The sequence below is a fragment of the Aspergillus bombycis genome, assembly GCF_001792695.1.
Source record: "Aspergillus bombycis strain NRRL26010 chromosome Unknown contig00140, whole genome shotgun sequence".
In the NCBI taxonomy this organism is placed as follows: Eukaryota; Fungi; Ascomycota; class Eurotiomycetes; order Eurotiales; family Aspergillaceae; genus Aspergillus; species Aspergillus bombycis.
In genome coordinates, this window is record NW_019170142.1 from 42,820 (window position 1) to 59,275 (window position 16,456).

At 50.1% G+C, this 16,456-nt stretch overlaps 9 protein-coding genes across 9 annotated transcripts; 4 read left to right on the forward strand and 5 right to left on the reverse strand.

Moving 5' to 3' along the window:
- Positions 1–330: 330 nt before the first annotated feature.
- Positions 331–2,668, reverse strand: ABOM_010779 (glutamate--tRNA ligase GUS1; the record flags this gene model as incomplete). The annotated part of the gene is made up of 4 exons (XM_022537907.1): positions 331–1,419; positions 1,475–1,782; positions 1,838–2,324; positions 2,405–2,668. The coding sequence occupies 4 exons, from the start codon at positions 2,666–2,668 to the stop codon at positions 331–333; spliced, it is 2,148 nt and encodes a 715-aa protein (XP_022384252.1).
- A 217-nt stretch (positions 2,669–2,885) lies between these two features.
- Positions 2,886–3,920, forward strand: ABOM_010780 (mitochondrial 54S ribosomal protein uL1m; the record flags this gene model as incomplete). The annotated part of the gene is made up of 3 exons (XM_022537908.1): positions 2,886–3,136; positions 3,208–3,772; positions 3,828–3,920. 3 exons carry the CDS (start codon positions 2,886–2,888, stop codon positions 3,918–3,920), a joined length of 909 nt encoding a protein of 302 aa, XP_022384261.1.
- A 155-nt stretch (positions 3,921–4,075) lies between these two features.
- On the reverse strand, positions 4,076–4,960 carry ABOM_010781 (COG2 family protein; the record flags this gene model as incomplete). The annotated part of the gene is made up of 1 exon (XM_022537909.1): positions 4,076–4,960. The coding sequence occupies one exon, from the start codon at positions 4,958–4,960 to the stop codon at positions 4,076–4,078; it is 885 nt and encodes a 294-aa protein (XP_022384260.1).
- Positions 4,961–6,032: 1,072 nt separating this feature from the next.
- Positions 6,033–7,319, forward strand: ABOM_010782 (uncharacterized protein; the record flags this gene model as incomplete). The annotated part of the gene is made up of 1 exon (XM_022537910.1): positions 6,033–7,319. One exon carries the CDS (start codon positions 6,033–6,035, stop codon positions 7,317–7,319), a length of 1,287 nt encoding a protein of 428 aa, XP_022384262.1.
- A 331-nt stretch (positions 7,320–7,650) lies between these two features.
- Positions 7,651–8,782, reverse strand: ABOM_010783 (Mrp/NBP35 family ATP-binding protein; the record flags this gene model as incomplete). Its single annotated transcript, XM_022537911.1, has 2 exons — positions 7,651–8,550; positions 8,750–8,782. The coding sequence occupies 2 exons, from the start codon at positions 8,780–8,782 to the stop codon at positions 7,651–7,653; spliced, it is 933 nt and encodes a 310-aa protein (XP_022384253.1).
- A 463-nt stretch (positions 8,783–9,245) lies between these two features.
- ABOM_010784 (protein phosphatase regulator SHP1) lies at positions 9,246–10,552 on the reverse strand (the record flags this gene model as incomplete). The annotated part of the gene is made up of 3 exons (XM_022537912.1): positions 9,246–9,966; positions 10,029–10,417; positions 10,478–10,552. 3 exons carry the CDS (start codon positions 10,550–10,552, stop codon positions 9,246–9,248), a joined length of 1,185 nt encoding a protein of 394 aa, XP_022384254.1.
- A 984-nt stretch (positions 10,553–11,536) lies between these two features.
- On the forward strand, positions 11,537–11,993 carry ABOM_010785 (TOM13-domain-containing protein; the record flags this gene model as incomplete). Its single annotated transcript, XM_022537913.1, has 2 exons — positions 11,537–11,809; positions 11,913–11,993. The coding sequence occupies 2 exons, from the start codon at positions 11,537–11,539 to the stop codon at positions 11,991–11,993; spliced, it is 354 nt and encodes a 117-aa protein (XP_022384263.1).
- Positions 11,994–12,519: 526 nt separating this feature from the next.
- ABOM_010786 (membrane insertase OXA1) lies at positions 12,520–14,131 on the forward strand (the record flags this gene model as incomplete). The annotated part of the gene is made up of 4 exons (XM_022537914.1): positions 12,520–12,609; positions 12,663–13,014; positions 13,083–13,426; positions 13,481–14,131. The coding sequence occupies 4 exons, from the start codon at positions 12,520–12,522 to the stop codon at positions 14,129–14,131; spliced, it is 1,437 nt and encodes a 478-aa protein (XP_022384256.1).
- Positions 14,132–14,512: 381 nt separating this feature from the next.
- ABOM_010787 (adenylate kinase family protein) lies at positions 14,513–15,608 on the reverse strand (the record flags this gene model as incomplete). The annotated part of the gene is made up of 5 exons (XM_022537915.1): positions 14,513–14,599; positions 14,652–14,708; positions 14,763–14,954; positions 14,999–15,282; positions 15,338–15,608. The coding sequence occupies 5 exons, from the start codon at positions 15,606–15,608 to the stop codon at positions 14,513–14,515; spliced, it is 891 nt and encodes a 296-aa protein (XP_022384255.1).
- Positions 15,609–16,456: the final 848 nt, after the last annotated feature.

A 16,456-nucleotide genomic window follows, 5' to 3' on the forward strand; every position in this document is an offset into this window, starting at 1 on the left:
TTACGTACCAAGTTACCCTTGATGTTTTGAATTTTGATACAACCGAATCACTCCGACGGTTGTCTGATATCCGAGTTCGTGCACTCATCACTAAAGCCATGCAACTTGGCTCATCAGGTAGTGCTGAACTTACTGCTTGGGGAGACTTTGGGTGCGACGAAGTTTATTTGTCCGGTGTAACTTCCGTGGCTGCGACACCCAGATTACGCCGTATAATCATCCAATGTGACCATTTCGGACTGCTATGCGTAATGGACTTTTTATTTCCAAACTTCTTCTAGCATATCTTCGTGACTCATCCTATGAGCGAGCCCAGCTAAGACTGCACACTTATTTACCGCCGGTCTTTCCCGTAGGGATGTAGAACAAAACAGCCGGCTGGCCCGGTGCATAAGCCTTGTCCACACGGTAAAATCCCTTACGCTCAAACTGGATGATGTCGCCCTCCTTCAACTCGGCAACATTGCAGTCAGCAGTGGCACTCTCCCTGAACTCAGTGTTCCTGTTCAGAACCTCCTCAAGAACATCATCCTCCTGTAAGGTGTCCTTGTTGAGAAGGTAGTCGAAGTCGACCAATTCCACTGGGACCAGGTCCTGGTCAGTAGACAGCCAAGTGACCTTCTTCTCGGTCTTCTTGAAATCACCTTCCAGGTGCAGCTCCAGCTCCAGCTCCTTAACAACACCGGAGCTTGGGTCAGTCACGATCTGGCGCACAATGGCATTGCCCCAGTTCATCAAGGTGATCTCCTCATCCTGCTTGAAGCTCTTGGCATCCTCCTGGTCAAGGAGGATGGAGCCACTGTAGGCGACCTTCTTCGTGCCAACTGAAGGGTTCTTAATATGCTTGGGCTTCTCTTCAGTGTAGGGTGCGGGAGCTCCCTTAATAGTTGTCTTGACAACATCCTTCTGGAGGAGAGCGGTATGGCGGGGTGCAACTGGGTCAATGTACTTCTTGTTTGTCGCCCAGATGAGGGTCCAGTCAAGGTTTGTAATGTTCTTGCTAGGGCCCTGTCTGAGAATGAACTCCCTCAGGGCAGGGATGGTCATGCCTCGTCTTCGGATACCACGGATTGTAGGGAACCTGGGGTCATCCCAGCCCCAGACAACACCCTCGTTAACAAGCTTAGTAAGCTTGCGCTTGGACAGAAGGGTTCGGATGAAGTTCATACGGGCAAAGTCCCAGATCTGCACAGTGCGGAGTTTGAGGGCGTCCAGCATCCATTGGTACTGAGGGTTACGATCACGGTACTCAATGGTTCTAAGAGCATGAGTGACACCTTCAATAGAGTCAACAATAGGGCATGCAAAGTCATAAGTGGGGTAGATCTTCCACTTGGTGCCCGTGCGATGGTGGGGGTCAGGGTTGGAGCGGTAGATAACAGGATCTCTAAGAGCCTTGTTCTTGTCGTCGACAGAGATCTAAAGACTGAGGTGAGAAAGGTTTTCTTGGAGTGAGGATATGAACCTTACATACCTTGGCACGGATACACCATCCAAGACCCTGAGGACTGCCCTTTTTCATTTCCTCGAATCGAGCAAGGTTCTCCTCAACGGTAGCATCGCGACGCTTGCTAGGCAGACCGTCCATTCTCTGCGCCGCCATAGTCTCCTTGTCTGTATCATCGGCGTATGCTTTTCCATCCTTGATAATCTGCACACCATACTCGTAGAGCTGGTCAAAGTAGTCACTAGTATAGCTCATCTTGTCGGCCTTGATACCCATGAGAGCAAGATCTTCAACGATAGCATCCTGGAACTCAGAGTTTTCCTTGGTAGGGTTGGCTTGACAGATGTGAGAAAGCTATTAAGGATATTGTAGGGGGTGGGGTTTACTCACTGTCATCGAAGCGGACAAGCAATGTGCCATTGTACTTCTCGTGGGCGAAGTAATCGTTGAGAAGAGCTGCTTTGGCGTGACCAATGTGGAGGTATCCTGAAGGCTCAGGGGGGAACCGGGTCACAACACCCTTATCAGTGTTCAGAAGCGCAACATCGTAGTTAGCACCGCCTTCCTTGCCCTTGGTAGCCTTCTTTTCCTTTGCTGCGGCATTCAGCGCCTCAAGAGCAGATGTGGCCCACGGACAGAGATCTTCCAAGAAGACAAACCAACGAGTCAAGTTGACAAGAGCTCCCTTTCTGATAGCAGAGACAGCGACACGGTTTCCGCGGAGAGCACCCCACAAGGCAATGTCAGCTGTGGAAAGCGAGTATCCGACGACGAAGGACCGGAGAAGAAGATGGGTATTAAGGCGCTGGAGCAAAGGGTCGAGGGCCTTGAAGTCGAGGGTAGTGAAGGTATCAATCTGGGAAAGCCACTCGTTCTCCTAGTAGCATTGTTAGAGGAATTACCTCAGGCCGTAGAAGGGCAGCAACCATAGACTGCTTGCAGAGATATGTAACGTACCAGCTTCTGATCCTTCGAGTTGAGGAATGGAAAATCCTTGAGCAACTCTTGGACAACGTTCACAGTTCCGAAAACAGGAGTTCCGCTAACACCAATGAACTGAACAACAGCCTTGTCGCCCTGTTCAAGAACAGCCTTATCCTCGTAGGTGATGTTAATCACCGGGGATGGTCGTGCTTCATTGATAGAGGTTGCGACCAGAAGAACAGGGAGCAAAGCTGCCTGGCTGGCCTTTGCGGCCAAGATCAGCTGCATGTTAGACATGATGCCTGCAAATCCACTGGCTAAAAATCCGAATGAATCCGTCTAGACCTTCTGTGGGGAGAAGAGCATCGTGAAATACTTGGAGGGGCATTGACTCAATTGGGGTTCCGCCGGCGTCACATTTCTCCGCCCGCCGCCCGCAAGTCGGAGAGCTCTCGGGCAGAAAACATTCCCTTTCCGCAAGAACACCGAGAAGTCACATCTTATAGCCAACGCAATGGCTTCCTACGGTTCACTCATGCCCACCGCGGCAAGGAGTCTCTTGTCGTCATGCCGCTCTCCGCTTCGCCAGGTGTCAATGGCCCCTCTCCTCTCCAGCTTTCAGCAGGTTCGAGGAGCAAAGAACAATCCTCAAGCACAAGGTAAAAAGAACAAGGAAAAGAGTAAGAAGACAAAGAAGGGTCCTCGAGAGTTCAAACAAAGAGATCTGAAGGATATGGATCAATTCGCGCTTTGCGATGCTATGAGGTACGTATAACGTGTCTTGCCATGCCCGCACCTCACCTTTTTGCTGACGCGGAATCTGTTCTGCTCTCTAGGTATCTTCGTGCGTTCGAAGTCGGGCATGAAGCAGCTACCTCCAAATACGAAGTCCACATCCGGTTGAAGACGATGAAAGACGGTCCAGTGATCCGCAACATGCTCCGGTTTCCCCACTCAGTCCAAACAGAATCACGGATTTGTGTCGTCTGCCCTGCTGGATCTAGGCATGAGAAGGAGGCTCGTGCGGCAGGAGCCGTCCTAGTGGGAGAACAAGAGGTTTTTGATAATGTGAAAAAGGGTATCATTGAGTTCGATCGTCTGATCTGTCACCCTGATAGCTTGGAGGCGTTGAACAGGGCCGGACTGGGTAGGGTCCTCGGTCCTAGAGGACTGATGCCCAGTGCAAAGACAGGTACCGTTGTTGAAGACGTCGCTTCGAGAGTTGAGATGCTGCGTGGTGGTACGGTATACAGGGAGCGAGACGCTGTCATTCGACTTCCAATTGGGCAGCTGGCATTCACCCCTGAGCAATTGCGAGACAATCTGCGCGCCACTCTCGAGCAGATCAAAAAGGATGCGGCTGGTCTCAACGACCGCATAAACAAGGAGATCCATGAAGTGGTAGGCTGGCCTCCACCCTGAAGCGATATGTATCATCCTAGCTGACTATTATTAGGTGCTGAGCTCGACGAATGGTCCTGGTTTCAGTCTGAACGGAGAGTTCAAGTCCGACAATTCCCCCGATACTGCATCTTTGAGCGGTCTGTAAAATAGCTTCAAGTCTTTACGTTTTTGGGTGTACAGATTATGTTATATTAGGAAGGACACGGTGTATAATGGTATTGTTTCATATCTATTCCTGAAGAACCCAACACCCCAAACGCCAACGCTATGCAAAAGCCTGGTTCATGTACCAGACGGGTTCTATGTTTTCAGATTCTTCAGTGCAGATACTGCACTGGTGTCCTCCCCCATGAGTTTGTAGAGACGCAATACGGCCAGCGTTTTTGTATCCCGTTTTTCGCCCGCGATCTTCGCCTGTTCGAGCGCAGTTTTAAGGTCCAAGAGTATTGCAGATCTGATCTTCGACAGTCGCGACTGTTGACTGACCAAGAACGGATGATCGGCGCCTATCCGCGACGACAGTCTTGTCAGATAGACGTATTTTTGAATGTGATGTTCGAGCCTCTTCAGTGATACCAGAGGCGTGGCTGATGCGTCGTTCGGGATTTCTTCATCTCCGCTCTCTTCGCTTTCGCTGTCCAGTAGATCGGAGTCTGTATCGAGGTCCTTAGCATGGTCGCCTTGGCGGGCAGGTGTGGTGTCTCCAATCATCAATTTTCTTTCCAGTTCGTCAACCCGATCGGCGTAATCCAACAAAGCCCTCCCGATATTTGCATTCTTCCGTAGGCGCTTCTTCTCTTCCACCAGTTGCTCTGCCTCTTGATATCGGGCGTCAACCTTATCGCGGATGGACTGGACATCCCGTCGGAATGCCAACAGTCCAACTCGGACTTGCTCTACCTTCTCTTCCCCTCCTTGCAGTGCAATCCCAAGCGACAAGAAATCCTGGTAATTCTCATTCACCAGATCCAGTAACTCCCGACTCAGCAGCTGGTCCAAGTCGCGTAATTCCTGCCGAAGGTCTTCCAGGCTCTGGTGTCGATTTGTCAGGGAGGACAGGTACTTTGCGGGGTCGAAGTCGGGGGCGAGAAAGGAGGAACGGGACAATGGCTCAGGGAAGGGGAGTCCGGAGGTATCGTCGTCGAGGTCGGAGGCAGACTCGTCCGAGTCGCCAAACTGTCGCATTGCGGTTAATCAAAAAGCGACAATGGCGGGGGACCAACGATCAAAACTGGGGTTTTGCATACGCGAAACTTATTCATTGCAATCTTTACGCGTGCAAATGGAGTGATGAAAGAAAGTTTGGAAACGCGCAAAGATCCACCGGGAGTTCGTAAATAATCAGTTGGAAAAGAACCTACTGTGGTGGAGTAGTTGCAGAAGGTAGTTTCGGGCTCTGGGGTAAGTTAGGAGGAGTTGGCCGGAACCCGACCTTTGGAACGCTTTCCCTTTATGGTCTGGTTCCACCGATTCAACCATGTAACGGATCTATCGAGAACGACTAGTAGTATACATCTGATTTTGGGCATGTTGGGACTAGACGCATGGGAGAAAGCAGTATGTATTGAAGCTCTGCCAACGTTCATGTTATACCTGGAAAGTCGCTCTTCGTCGATATATGGTTGTTACAAACCCGAAGCCCCGGCTTTGAGCCCTATCTATAGGGCGGCCGAAAGATGTCAAGATATATCACTAAAAGAGAAAAGAAAACAGAAAAGGAAAATATGAACAATTATATATATATATATATATATAAAAGAGTAAAAAGATATATCTCGCCCTAGTGACTCAAGGAGAGGGTAGAATGTTGTATTTCAGCTACGAATTTGTTTTCACCGGCTAAACTACCAAACTTATTATTATTCGACCAGCGCATGAACTGCATCTTCCCGACAACCACAGTCAATCAGCGTACTATCCGACAGCTCCCGTTCTGCAACAAGTGCGATCATGCTCCCTTGATGTATGCCACCCCCGTTACATTCTTTGCGTGTCTCATTTGCAGCCGTGTCTCCAAGTAATGCATGGCGGCGTGTATACGTGGCTCAGAAACCGCTCTACTACTGTCTGATAGGTATACACTGCTGTTCAACGACTTGCTGCGAACTGGTGTGAGAGTGGGGTTCGTGACCAGATACTGCTGGTGAAGTTACCTACATTATTCCCTCTGCGGTCTCCTGCATCACTTAGTGAGCTCTGTACATACAGACGAACACTGCGTCGACGACAAGTGGTTGCAAATAACCTTGTCCGTACAATGGATTATAAGTCGGGCAGAAGACTGTTCACTCACCCTGATGAAATCCAGTCGTCCTTGTCGCGTCAGAGATGGCCTCGGTTTCCTCTGGCTCACTCCCACCCTGTCGTTGAGACTGCTGGTCCATCTCAGCAAGCAAACTCTTATCGTTATGAGTCAGCTCTGGACGACTCTGCTCAGGCGTATCGCACGACTGCTTTGCGCCACTTGAGTGAAAGTTCCAGGCCCCTCTCTTGGAGTCACCGACAAGTAACTCAAACTAACGGTCGCCATTCGACTTCACCCTCGCAGCCCGTCCTGGTTCGGGCCTATTCCGGCGGCCCCGGGGATAGTACGAAAACGTCAAAGATGTCCCTACGGCGGTCGTTCCCATTCGCAGGCCGCGCTGAAACCCCAAGACGAGGGCCAGAGCTTCCTTCAGACGAGGACTTCAGCATCGATGGCATCCTACGGGCTATTGAACCAAATATTCGCCATACATTGGATTCAATTGGGGAGATCTGTGGGCGGAGTAAGCTCAGTTTAGCCAACGAATATGGTAGCCATATAGCACCGCTAGGCGAAATCCGGGCGCCACCTGGTGGTCTAATGCCCGTGGATGAAGCTAGCTCGGAACATGAAAGACAGGCCACCGACAATGTGGTTATTTATGATGATGACCATAGTGTTATGGACGGGAGGGACCATCCATCATCCATGCAATTTGGGCTCATGGAGAATGCCCGGCACAGTACAGGACCTCGTAACGCAGGATTTCCATCAATGCCATCATTTTATGGTGGAGACGGGTCGTCTGTTCAAGTACACCCTGACACTCCACGATCCATGGGCTTTAGTACGACCGTGGATTCAGAATCCGCGCTGGGGCCACTTCCTACAACACGAGAAATCGCATCTAGGCCAAAGTCATGCGGTCGGGTATTGCTAGCAACGGATGCTGAATCGGGCACTGACGATCGAAGACGACTTATTCAAACACCGGCCCTTGTGTCTGAGGTTCTTCTCGATGCCCAGGCCGATGGACATACTTTGGGATCGGAATCTCATGTCATCCAAAGCCAACCGCTTTTCGGAAACAGCCTGGATCTTGATGTAGTGCGAAGACGTTGGAGTTTGCCGGCGGTAGGAATATCTTTCTTGACGGAAGTCTTCGGTTGGCTGAAATATGCTGTGCGCGATGGGTCGGATTTTGGTCAAACCCTGCCAACAGCTGAGATGAGGCTGCGCGCGATGCTTGCGCGACAGCAGGACCCGGAAACGTCCGGAGTATATGCAAATGATGATTAACGATTTCCTGTTCTCTGGGATGAAATGTATCTGCTTCTATTGATCACGATTGATGATACATGTTATGAAGGATAAGTACTGGATTTGATGATCTTTACAATTAGTTATGACTATGGTGAGATGTGTGATGAATATTTTGTGGAGTTTCCCAGCTTCCGCTGTCCGGTGCCTAGTTGTTGTTTGCAGAAAGATAGTGAGACAGTGAATCAGACACCGCAGTGCCTAAGAACCAATATAAACTCCAATCTCATATGCAAAGGTGGTATAGTAAACATGAGAACAAGCCCTCTAAACAACGAACCCAGACCAGCAGGAACCATGAAGAAAAGAACTAATTCGCCACGCCACCCTCTATCTCAGATAGCAGTGTTTTCGCAAATCCCTCAAACCGGGAATATGACCAACAATCCTTATATCTCTCCACCAACGGCCGCTCATCCACCACATCCTGCTTCTGCTCCGACTGCGTACCATCCTCACCTTCATCGTCACTCTCGTCAACCACCTTCCCCTCCACCAACTCCCCAAACTGGATATCCACAGGCACAGCACCCAGAAACTTCACTCCCGTTTCCTGAGCCATCACCTGCCCCCCGCCGCTCGAGAACAAATTCGTTACCTCTCCACAGCACGGACACGTATAGCCTGACATATTCTCAATAACACCCAGCATAGGAATCTGCGTCTTCACACAGAAATTCACCTCCTTCCGAACATCCGACGTCGCAACCGCCTGGGGCGTCGTAACCAAAACCGCGCCCGCCAATCTCGGCATAGTCGCCGACGCAGCGGCCGGATTCGTGGTTGCGGATCTAAGCAACTGTTCCGCTAAAGCAATATGCTCATCACTCGTGCCAGGGGGCGTATCCACAAGTAGGTAGTCCGTCTCCCCCCAGTAAACATCAGATAGAAACTGTCGGATCATGGCAGTTTTCTTCGGTCCGCGCCAGATGACAGCGTCGCCGCGATCGCGGAGCAGGAATCCCAGTGACATGCAGCGGAGGGAACCTCGTTGTGCGCCGTCGTCTGTGGACGCCGGATGCACCGTTACGGGGACCCAGCCCCCGGGTGCTTGGGTAATCTTTGCATCTTCAAGTCCCACAAGACGGGGGATCGAGGGGCCTGTTAGGTCGATATCGAGTATACCGACTGATTTGCCTTGTAAGGTGAGGGCCAGTGCGAGTTGGAGGGTGACGGAGGATTTGCCGACGCCTCCTTTGCCGGATAGAACCTATGGTTTTGATACATGTTAGTGTCCTCCTTGTTATTATGTCTTGCGCAACTTGTTCATGGTCAATGTGCCTGCTATACAGCCAGCCATCACTTTGTTCTGAATGAGAGGGACCCAGAGACGATCGTTATCGATAAGCGATGAGGGGTACAATTTTTCTTTACTGTTTGTGTCTCTAAAGAAATTGCGTAAGACTCACCAGCACAATATTTCTGACGCCGTCTAGAGGCATTTTGCCGGTAACAATTGTTATTCTCGAGCTTGGTAGGAGGGATATCAGATTCTATGCATAGTTGGTTGAGTTGCTGATAAGATGGCAAAGGCCGATTTCGCCGCGGGATTTCTGCGTCATTCTGCGGAGTGGATTTTTGCTTATCAATCACTGATTGACTTGGAAGTATTCCCATTGGGTGGTCTGTTCGCCATCTCTTTTACTACGTACTCTACTAGCAGTACTACTGTAGATACTAGCATCAGTCGTGATCATCACTCAACATGGATCTTTCATGTTTCATTAGTGCTCTCGGGTGACAAGTCAATGGTCTAAATTGCTTGCCATCATGAATCATCCAGCACCTTCGAGTCTCGTAGAAAACTGTAATATTCTCGACCCTCGGCGTCAGACTTTTTGAAAACAATCGAGCCCGTCCCACCCAACCTGTGTACTCTATAATGGTGGACCATGTGTTAACCCTTCATTGCCATTTCTGTACCACGACGCCTCCTCGCTTGAACTCGGCCAGATCTCCAAGGGTAGCCGTTTTGTCAGTGAGCTCCTTACTGGGGAATGTGGTCATCAGCACCCAGGGACGGCTTTGACTATCCGAACTGGCGGCAGAGACAAACTGATAGACATCACCAATCGTATGCGTAGTGTTGAATCGGGAAGTCAGGCGTGTTCCGTCACCAAGGCGGACCTGGAGAGTGACGATCGGCTGCGATTCATCCACATTAGGCTTGCTAGGGTCTGAGTTGATCTGGCCGGCGGCAGGAGCAGTGGGAGGAGTTGGCGTTCTCACACCCGGCGTTGGGCTTCCGAGACGCTGTCCAGTACCAGCGAAAGGCTTGTATTTCGGCTTTGGCTTCACATATTTTTCCTCATGCTGTTTGATCTCCACATCGACCTCCTGACCCGGCTGCACATTCATGATAGAAAGGGGAGCGCGACCCTGGCGAATGCCATCGAGAATTTCTGCGTTTCGGGGGTCGTCAGAGTGGTAAAGATCACCGTCGTCCACGGAGAACCCATCAGCCCAGAAGTGTAGTGTCCGCTGAACGCGCTGTGGTAGTCGCGCGGCAGGTTCGTTTGGAACATCGATGACCCGACTGGGGGTGTCATCGCCGCCGAGCGTGCGAGCGGGACCTGTAAAGAAAGACCGTTGGGGTTCCGAGTTATCAGACGCTGGGACCTGAGACCTAAGAGATGTTTAGCCTTTACGACCTACAAAAGTCTGCTTTACGGAAGCGCCCTGACTAACCGTTTTGCTTTTTCGATGATCTTCCTCTTGATATCATCGGGGTTCTGCACAGCTAACCCAGACTTTTCACCCCCAGCAAACAGATCCCGGTTGACTGCGTCATCTTCCTCTTCCGAGTCATCACCACCGCCGGAGGAGAAATCACCCAGCGTCGCGAATTTCTTTTTCGGGGCAGATTTGCGTGATGTGGAAGATTGTTGGGGGGGGAACGATGGTGACTGAGAGGAGCTGCCAGCTAGGGACCGGCCTGTGGACGGCACCGATTCGCTTTCTCCAAGAGTCTGGCCAGCACCTGTGTTTCCCTCTTGTAAAGCTTCATCTTGTTCGGCAAAGAATTCAGTCACCGCAGCCTCAAGATCTCCTCCATTGGCTGCGAGGTACTCCTGTGCCTTTGAAACAATAAAGTTAGCGGGGGGTAGATGCATGCGCGAAAGGGAAGAGAGACTTACTTGCTCAGGGCGTACCCCGGTCATGGCACAAAACTGAGAGACGTCCTCATCTTGAATGGTAGGATTACGCTCCATGCTGACGGTATCTTTAAAAACCCAGCAGCTTGTAGCGTTGTCAGGTAATTTCTGTAAGAGCGCGGGGGTATTTGTGATAAGGCCAGGGTACTTGAAGGAGGGACTAAATGAGGGAATCCAGGGGAATGGAGTGCAAGATATGCGAGATGATGCTTAGTTCATCTCCGAGAAAGCTGAAGAACAACAATTGAGGGACCAATGAGGTACGTCACTGTTACCTGATTGGTCATCGGAAGAGGGGATCTTCCACGGATGCCTCAGGAATCAGTGGGGGACATGCATTTCATTTCAATTTGCCTTCCATCTTGGGAATGAAGTTCGTTCTTCCCATGGTTGGAAATGTATGCGATATATCTTTGCCTACCCAGCACACATCAACAGATGTGGATGTACGACTTGGTGCTCGGCATTTGCTACGATACACAGAACTACTACAGGTGGCATCTCAATCAGCACCTCCAGTGTCCAATCATCGCGGTTTGCTCCATTGGGTCCCATCGTAACTACGGAACCGATTGGAGAGTATTATAATTGCTCAACTTTTAGCCTAGGAGTAGTACTGAAGTGACGCAACAAATCATACAATGTACCCTGTCCGGTGAGGCGTCATGATAAACTGAGTAGAAATATGGCATTTCTTCCATCGCCAGCTATGACCTTTAAAGAACCGTACCATAGCTGATTGATTAGTTTGGTGTTTCGTTGAGTGCCTGATTACATAACCGGTCAGGTGTATCCAAGCATCACATCCTACTAGTAGTAGGTAGTTCATGTATGACGAGGAAGGTATTAGATACAATTCTAGCCAGGTCAACAAATCCTGAACCTCCATTACCTAGGTCATAAAGGGCTTAGAATCCGAACCCGTCTCCTTGAAACATCCTTCCAAGCCAAAATCACGGCCACCTCCCATTGATCTTCCCCCTACGACCAATCTCCGATCCGCCCTCGTTGAACGGCGCGTTCTTCCTTTACCCCCGCATCATGGCTTCGGGTGACCACACAGGCTCGAGCGTCGAGCTCTATGAATCTGGATTGACCGTCCGCTCGGACTCGGAGAATTATTCGGCCAACAATGAGCTATCCGAGTCGACGTCAAGTTCTCCTCTGATCCTCTACAAACCTCCTACGATCTGGAGTATTTTGCGAGGTGCCGCCATCAACCTGGTTCTCCCCTTCGTGAATGGACTCATGTTGGGATTTGGTGAATTATTTGCACATGAAGCAGCCTTCCGCCTAGGATGGTCTGGCACAAAGGTACTGTTGTTACCTGATCAGTTTCTGCTGTTCACCCCTGCCTGCAAACGGGGGTCCTACATACCTTGAACAGACCAAGCTAATACTATAATATTACTACTAGATCTTCCCTACCTATCGGAGAACAGTCGGTCCTGGTGTGGAGGTTCGAGAAGTGCCATCACGGAGGAATACTAGCTTGTGAGATACGGCGTCGTTGGAATAAGACAGGTGCTGGAGCTCACTATCAGACTCCGCAACCGCGCTCACACTGAAAAGCACAACAACAGAAGCAGAATTCTTAGCAAGATTCTTTGGTTATCTTTTCCTACAGCATGAAATGTATACGTTGGGGATTACAAATGTACATAGATCCTAAGGCATGAGTAGTACTTGTTCTGTCTGACTGGATGGCGTCTGGCGAAGCACCTCGAGTTTGGCATGAGAGCGATGACTTAGCTGCAGCTGTACAGCCTTCTGATTTAGCAACAGCTAGTCTACCATCCTCATCATCATCATCATCATCATCTCATTACTTTTTTGGCCGATATAATGTACCATTTATATAAACAAGCCGGTAAAAGCCTGGGGTTCTCCGGCCGCCCGGCAGAAAAAACGGGCTTGGCGCAAAAAGTCCGATCAATCGGCCGTTGTCGCGCTTCTTCCCTTCAGGAACGCTATTCCCAGTCCGTAATTCGACTTTTGTCTCTCCGTTGGCTCTAACTGCAATGATGCTGGGAGGAGCTGGCCTGAAAGGGCGTGGCGCTATGCCTGCCATTGCCCGGCAGCGATTGACTGCCTTCTCACGCTCCAGTCGATCGGTTCGTTTATCGGGATGCGTTCTCCTCCGTCGGCAAATACTAAACATTGACAGATGTCTTCATTCCGTTCCTATGCCCCGGGATTCCCTGTGCGATATGGGAGACTGAACCAATCGCTTGCAGGAAACCTGTCCTGGAGGCCTGCCTCCTCCATTCCTCATGCGTCGGCCGCACGATTCAATTCCACCGCTGCCACTGCTACTGCCTCTGCTTCCACTGCAACTGCTGCAACCGCTGTAGACACAGCCGCACCCGAACAAGCAGCCGATCTTTCTGACTTTGACATCACCGCCATTCCTGAGAAGATTGGATACTTGAAAGACCTAGGGCTCGACTATGGCTGGGGCCCTTCGTCCATGATTGAATACTTTATCGAGCATTTCCACATCTGGGCTGGTCTGCATGGTGGGCTAGTATTGTTGGAACCGGCCTTTTGGTCCGTTTGGCTCTGCTGAAACCAATGCTTAGCGCAGCGGATGTCTCCACCAAAATACACAATCTGAAAGACGTCGTTGCACCCCTCCGAGCCAAGATGGCGCAGGCTGCAAACGAGAAGAGACATGCGGACATGATGCAAACGAGAGCGGAGCTGCAGCAACTCCACAGTGATCATGGCGTTAAGTTCTACAAGACAATGATCCCATTCATTCAGCTTCCTTTGGGTTTTGGCTGTTACAGAGTTGTCAAGGGAATGACTTCCTTGCCAGTGCCCGGATTGGCTGTGGAGTCTGTTGGCTGGATCAAGGATCTCACGGTTGCGGATCCGTATTTTCTGCTTCCAGCTGCTACAGCATTTGCTATGTATCTGTCTTTTAAGGTATGACCGGGTATGCCTCTATACTCCGCAAGGTAAAGCTAACTGTTATCACAGAAAGGTGGAGAGAACGGTATGAACCAAATGGCGAACTCACCCGTCGGCAGAGCTGTTCTGTACGGAATGCCTGCCCTTTCTTTTGCGTTCATGTCCTTTTTCCCTAGTGCCCTTCAGCTTTATTTCCTATCGACCGGTTTGTTTGCTCTGGGGCAGGCGTACATGCTTTCCTCTAACAGCTTCCGGCAATTTGCCAACATTGCCATCCCCAAAAAGCCGGCAGAAGCTACCGGAATGTCGCCAGAGGAGCATGGCCGAGCGATCCGCATGATCCTCGACACCCAGGAGGCGGATAAAAAAATGGAAGTGCCTACAGTAGAGGTGGGCCAGGCCCAGAACCTTAGCTTCGTCGACCGTACACTCAATAGTGTCAAAAAGAATTACGATAATCTTACAACTGATGTGAAGGGAAAGCTAGACTCGGCGATGGGCAATGAGCCCAAGAAGAACGCAGACGGATCACTGGCCGAACCCCCTCGGCTCAGCGAGAAGGACCGCAAATTAGCGGCAGACTACGAACAGAGGAGGAAAGAAGAAGAAGACTGGAAACGGGAGGAGAGAAACCACGCGCGGCGAGAAGCCCACCTCAGAGCTCTGGAGCTTGAAAGAGAGAAGGCCCGTTCCGCATTCAAAAACTCCAAGCAAAGGTGAGCACGAGGTTATGCCACATAGTCGGCCATCTACATATCGAGACTCTTTTTCATTGTATAATATGGCGTGTACCATTCAGCTCTCTGTTTTTTATGTGTTACTTAGAATGAATTCCGATCAAATAGAACGTCCACCCTTTTGGGCTGTTTCTCAGTTTTGGATGCTACTTCTTCACAGGTCGAATGCTAGAGCCAACGCTTGATCCATCCTTTTTTTTAGCGGCAACAATACTATCGTCCAGTACAATATACTACACGAAAATGCTGGAAATTCAAACCTTTTCAGAAAAGTAATAAGTCCGTTGTTGCATGACGAAGAACTCACTGGAACATGCCCGACCTCGGCCGACCATTGGGTAGAGAACGATTAGGGGAGCTGAGTCTAAGACTCAAAGTAGTCCACTGAGGACACCATTTCCATGCCCAGTTCTTTGACCAAGAGGGCTGTTTCAGGACTGGCGAGCTTTCTCTAGGTAATGTTAGTGTCCGGATCTTCCTTCGGATTCGTTCCCTGGTCATACCGTGACGAGATCTTTCAGATGTGGGTAAAATTCCTCAACCTTCAGCTCAGCGCAAACCTGTCGCCGATCAGGATCCACTTCAAATCAGCATGCAGAATCCGCTTTACGGACCTTGACAAGGCCATCGCTGAAACTGGCGTGTGGGTAGAGAGCAAGTTCTGCTCTAGCAAAAGCGTCTTCGCGTTTGAGGAAATCCTCCATTTGCGCCACTTTCTCCGAGAATGATTTAGTCTCTAACATAAAGCGTCTCATCAACGTGGCAGAGGACACGTCAAGGCTGATAGTAAGCCCGTAGCCACAGATCTATGACGCGGTTAGGAGGGTCTCAGCACTTAGGGCTGACTCACGCTGGTGAATTCCATGAATTGCGCGTATGACCGGGGAAAGGCCTCGATCACAAACACACTCTCGTGTGCGTTTAGATGCTTGAATATTTCTATCTTCAAGAGAAGGCTGACTATACAGTCGGGAACAGCTCCGTTCTCGTCCATAGAGTTTTTTACTGCAAGCCACTCATCCTCTGGGCCGGTGATCCCTAGACGACTAATGATCCCGTCGGGATCAAGATGGATAAAACCCAGATCTGCAGCAAGCCTGGTTGCAATAGTACTCTTGCCCGAGCCCGGGCCTCCTGTGCATTAATCAGATGAGGCCCTTGATGCTGGGGCACACAACTTTCAGCTTACCGATCAGGAAAACCACTGTCGCGACCTTGCGATTATGCTCTGGGTCCGATATGGGCGTTGTTCCGAGCGGGATTGTGGCCGTCTCTTGATGACACGCCGGTTTACTGTAGATCCGGATGCAAGCCTCCCGGAGCCCAGAAAAATGCACAGTCGACCAGAAGCGTCGGACGGCAATTATTTTACTGACTGGGTAATTAAATACGTTGAGCAGCAGCTGGGAAAACACGGCAATGAAAGATTGCAACAGGCAACCAAGCGGCGTGTTTGCCATTATGTGAATGATGGATACCACAGCGCATGCAGTATAAGAAGGCCAATGTGAAGTCCTTATTTGCTGTGATGAGTTTCATGTGTGGTTTACACATCCTTGCTGACTCGTTGCTTAGTCGCCTTGACAATGACTGTCATGATAGTGAAGTGCCGAGAACAGAATCCTTTCATTGACCTCTTCTTGCCAGCTTCTTTTGTTATCTCACTCTCATCGATGAGGACACTTAGGTACTACCTCTTAGTTAACATCTGCCCCGATATTGTTCTCTTTGGTGAGGATACAAACCATAATGTGATGTTTTCAACAAAGAACTGACTGACTGGGTATAGGAATAAGGACTTCAACGATTACCAGTGACATGTACGACAGGAAAAGCCTGATAGATGGCTAAGCCTTCCCCTTACCCCGTCCAGCTCATGTATAATGCCCAGACAAATCTAATGTTTATCCAGGATGGATCTTGAAGGCGAATACCACGGTTATTTGGTGCAGTGGCTCGAATTGCTCGTCTCCACCATCATAATCATCCTTCTAGTGGAGGTCATCCGAAGGGGACTTATTCGTCTCGATGATCAACGTGCACGCCGTCATAGACAGAATGCCAGGGAGCCGATTGCGTTTAGAATCATCCATGTTTGAATGGCTGTGGCACTACTCCTGATTCTGTTGCGAAGTGCCCTGGTTGGTATCGTCATGTTCCGTATGGTAGGTTTTTAGTGTATCTCTTCTTCTTGTTCTTGTTCTTGTCTAAATGTTGAGGCCAACGGGAGGCTGATCCGATTGACAGATAGGGCTGATGCCTTTCTACCTTTTGGAGAGATGCTATTCGATAATTTCATGGATTGAGT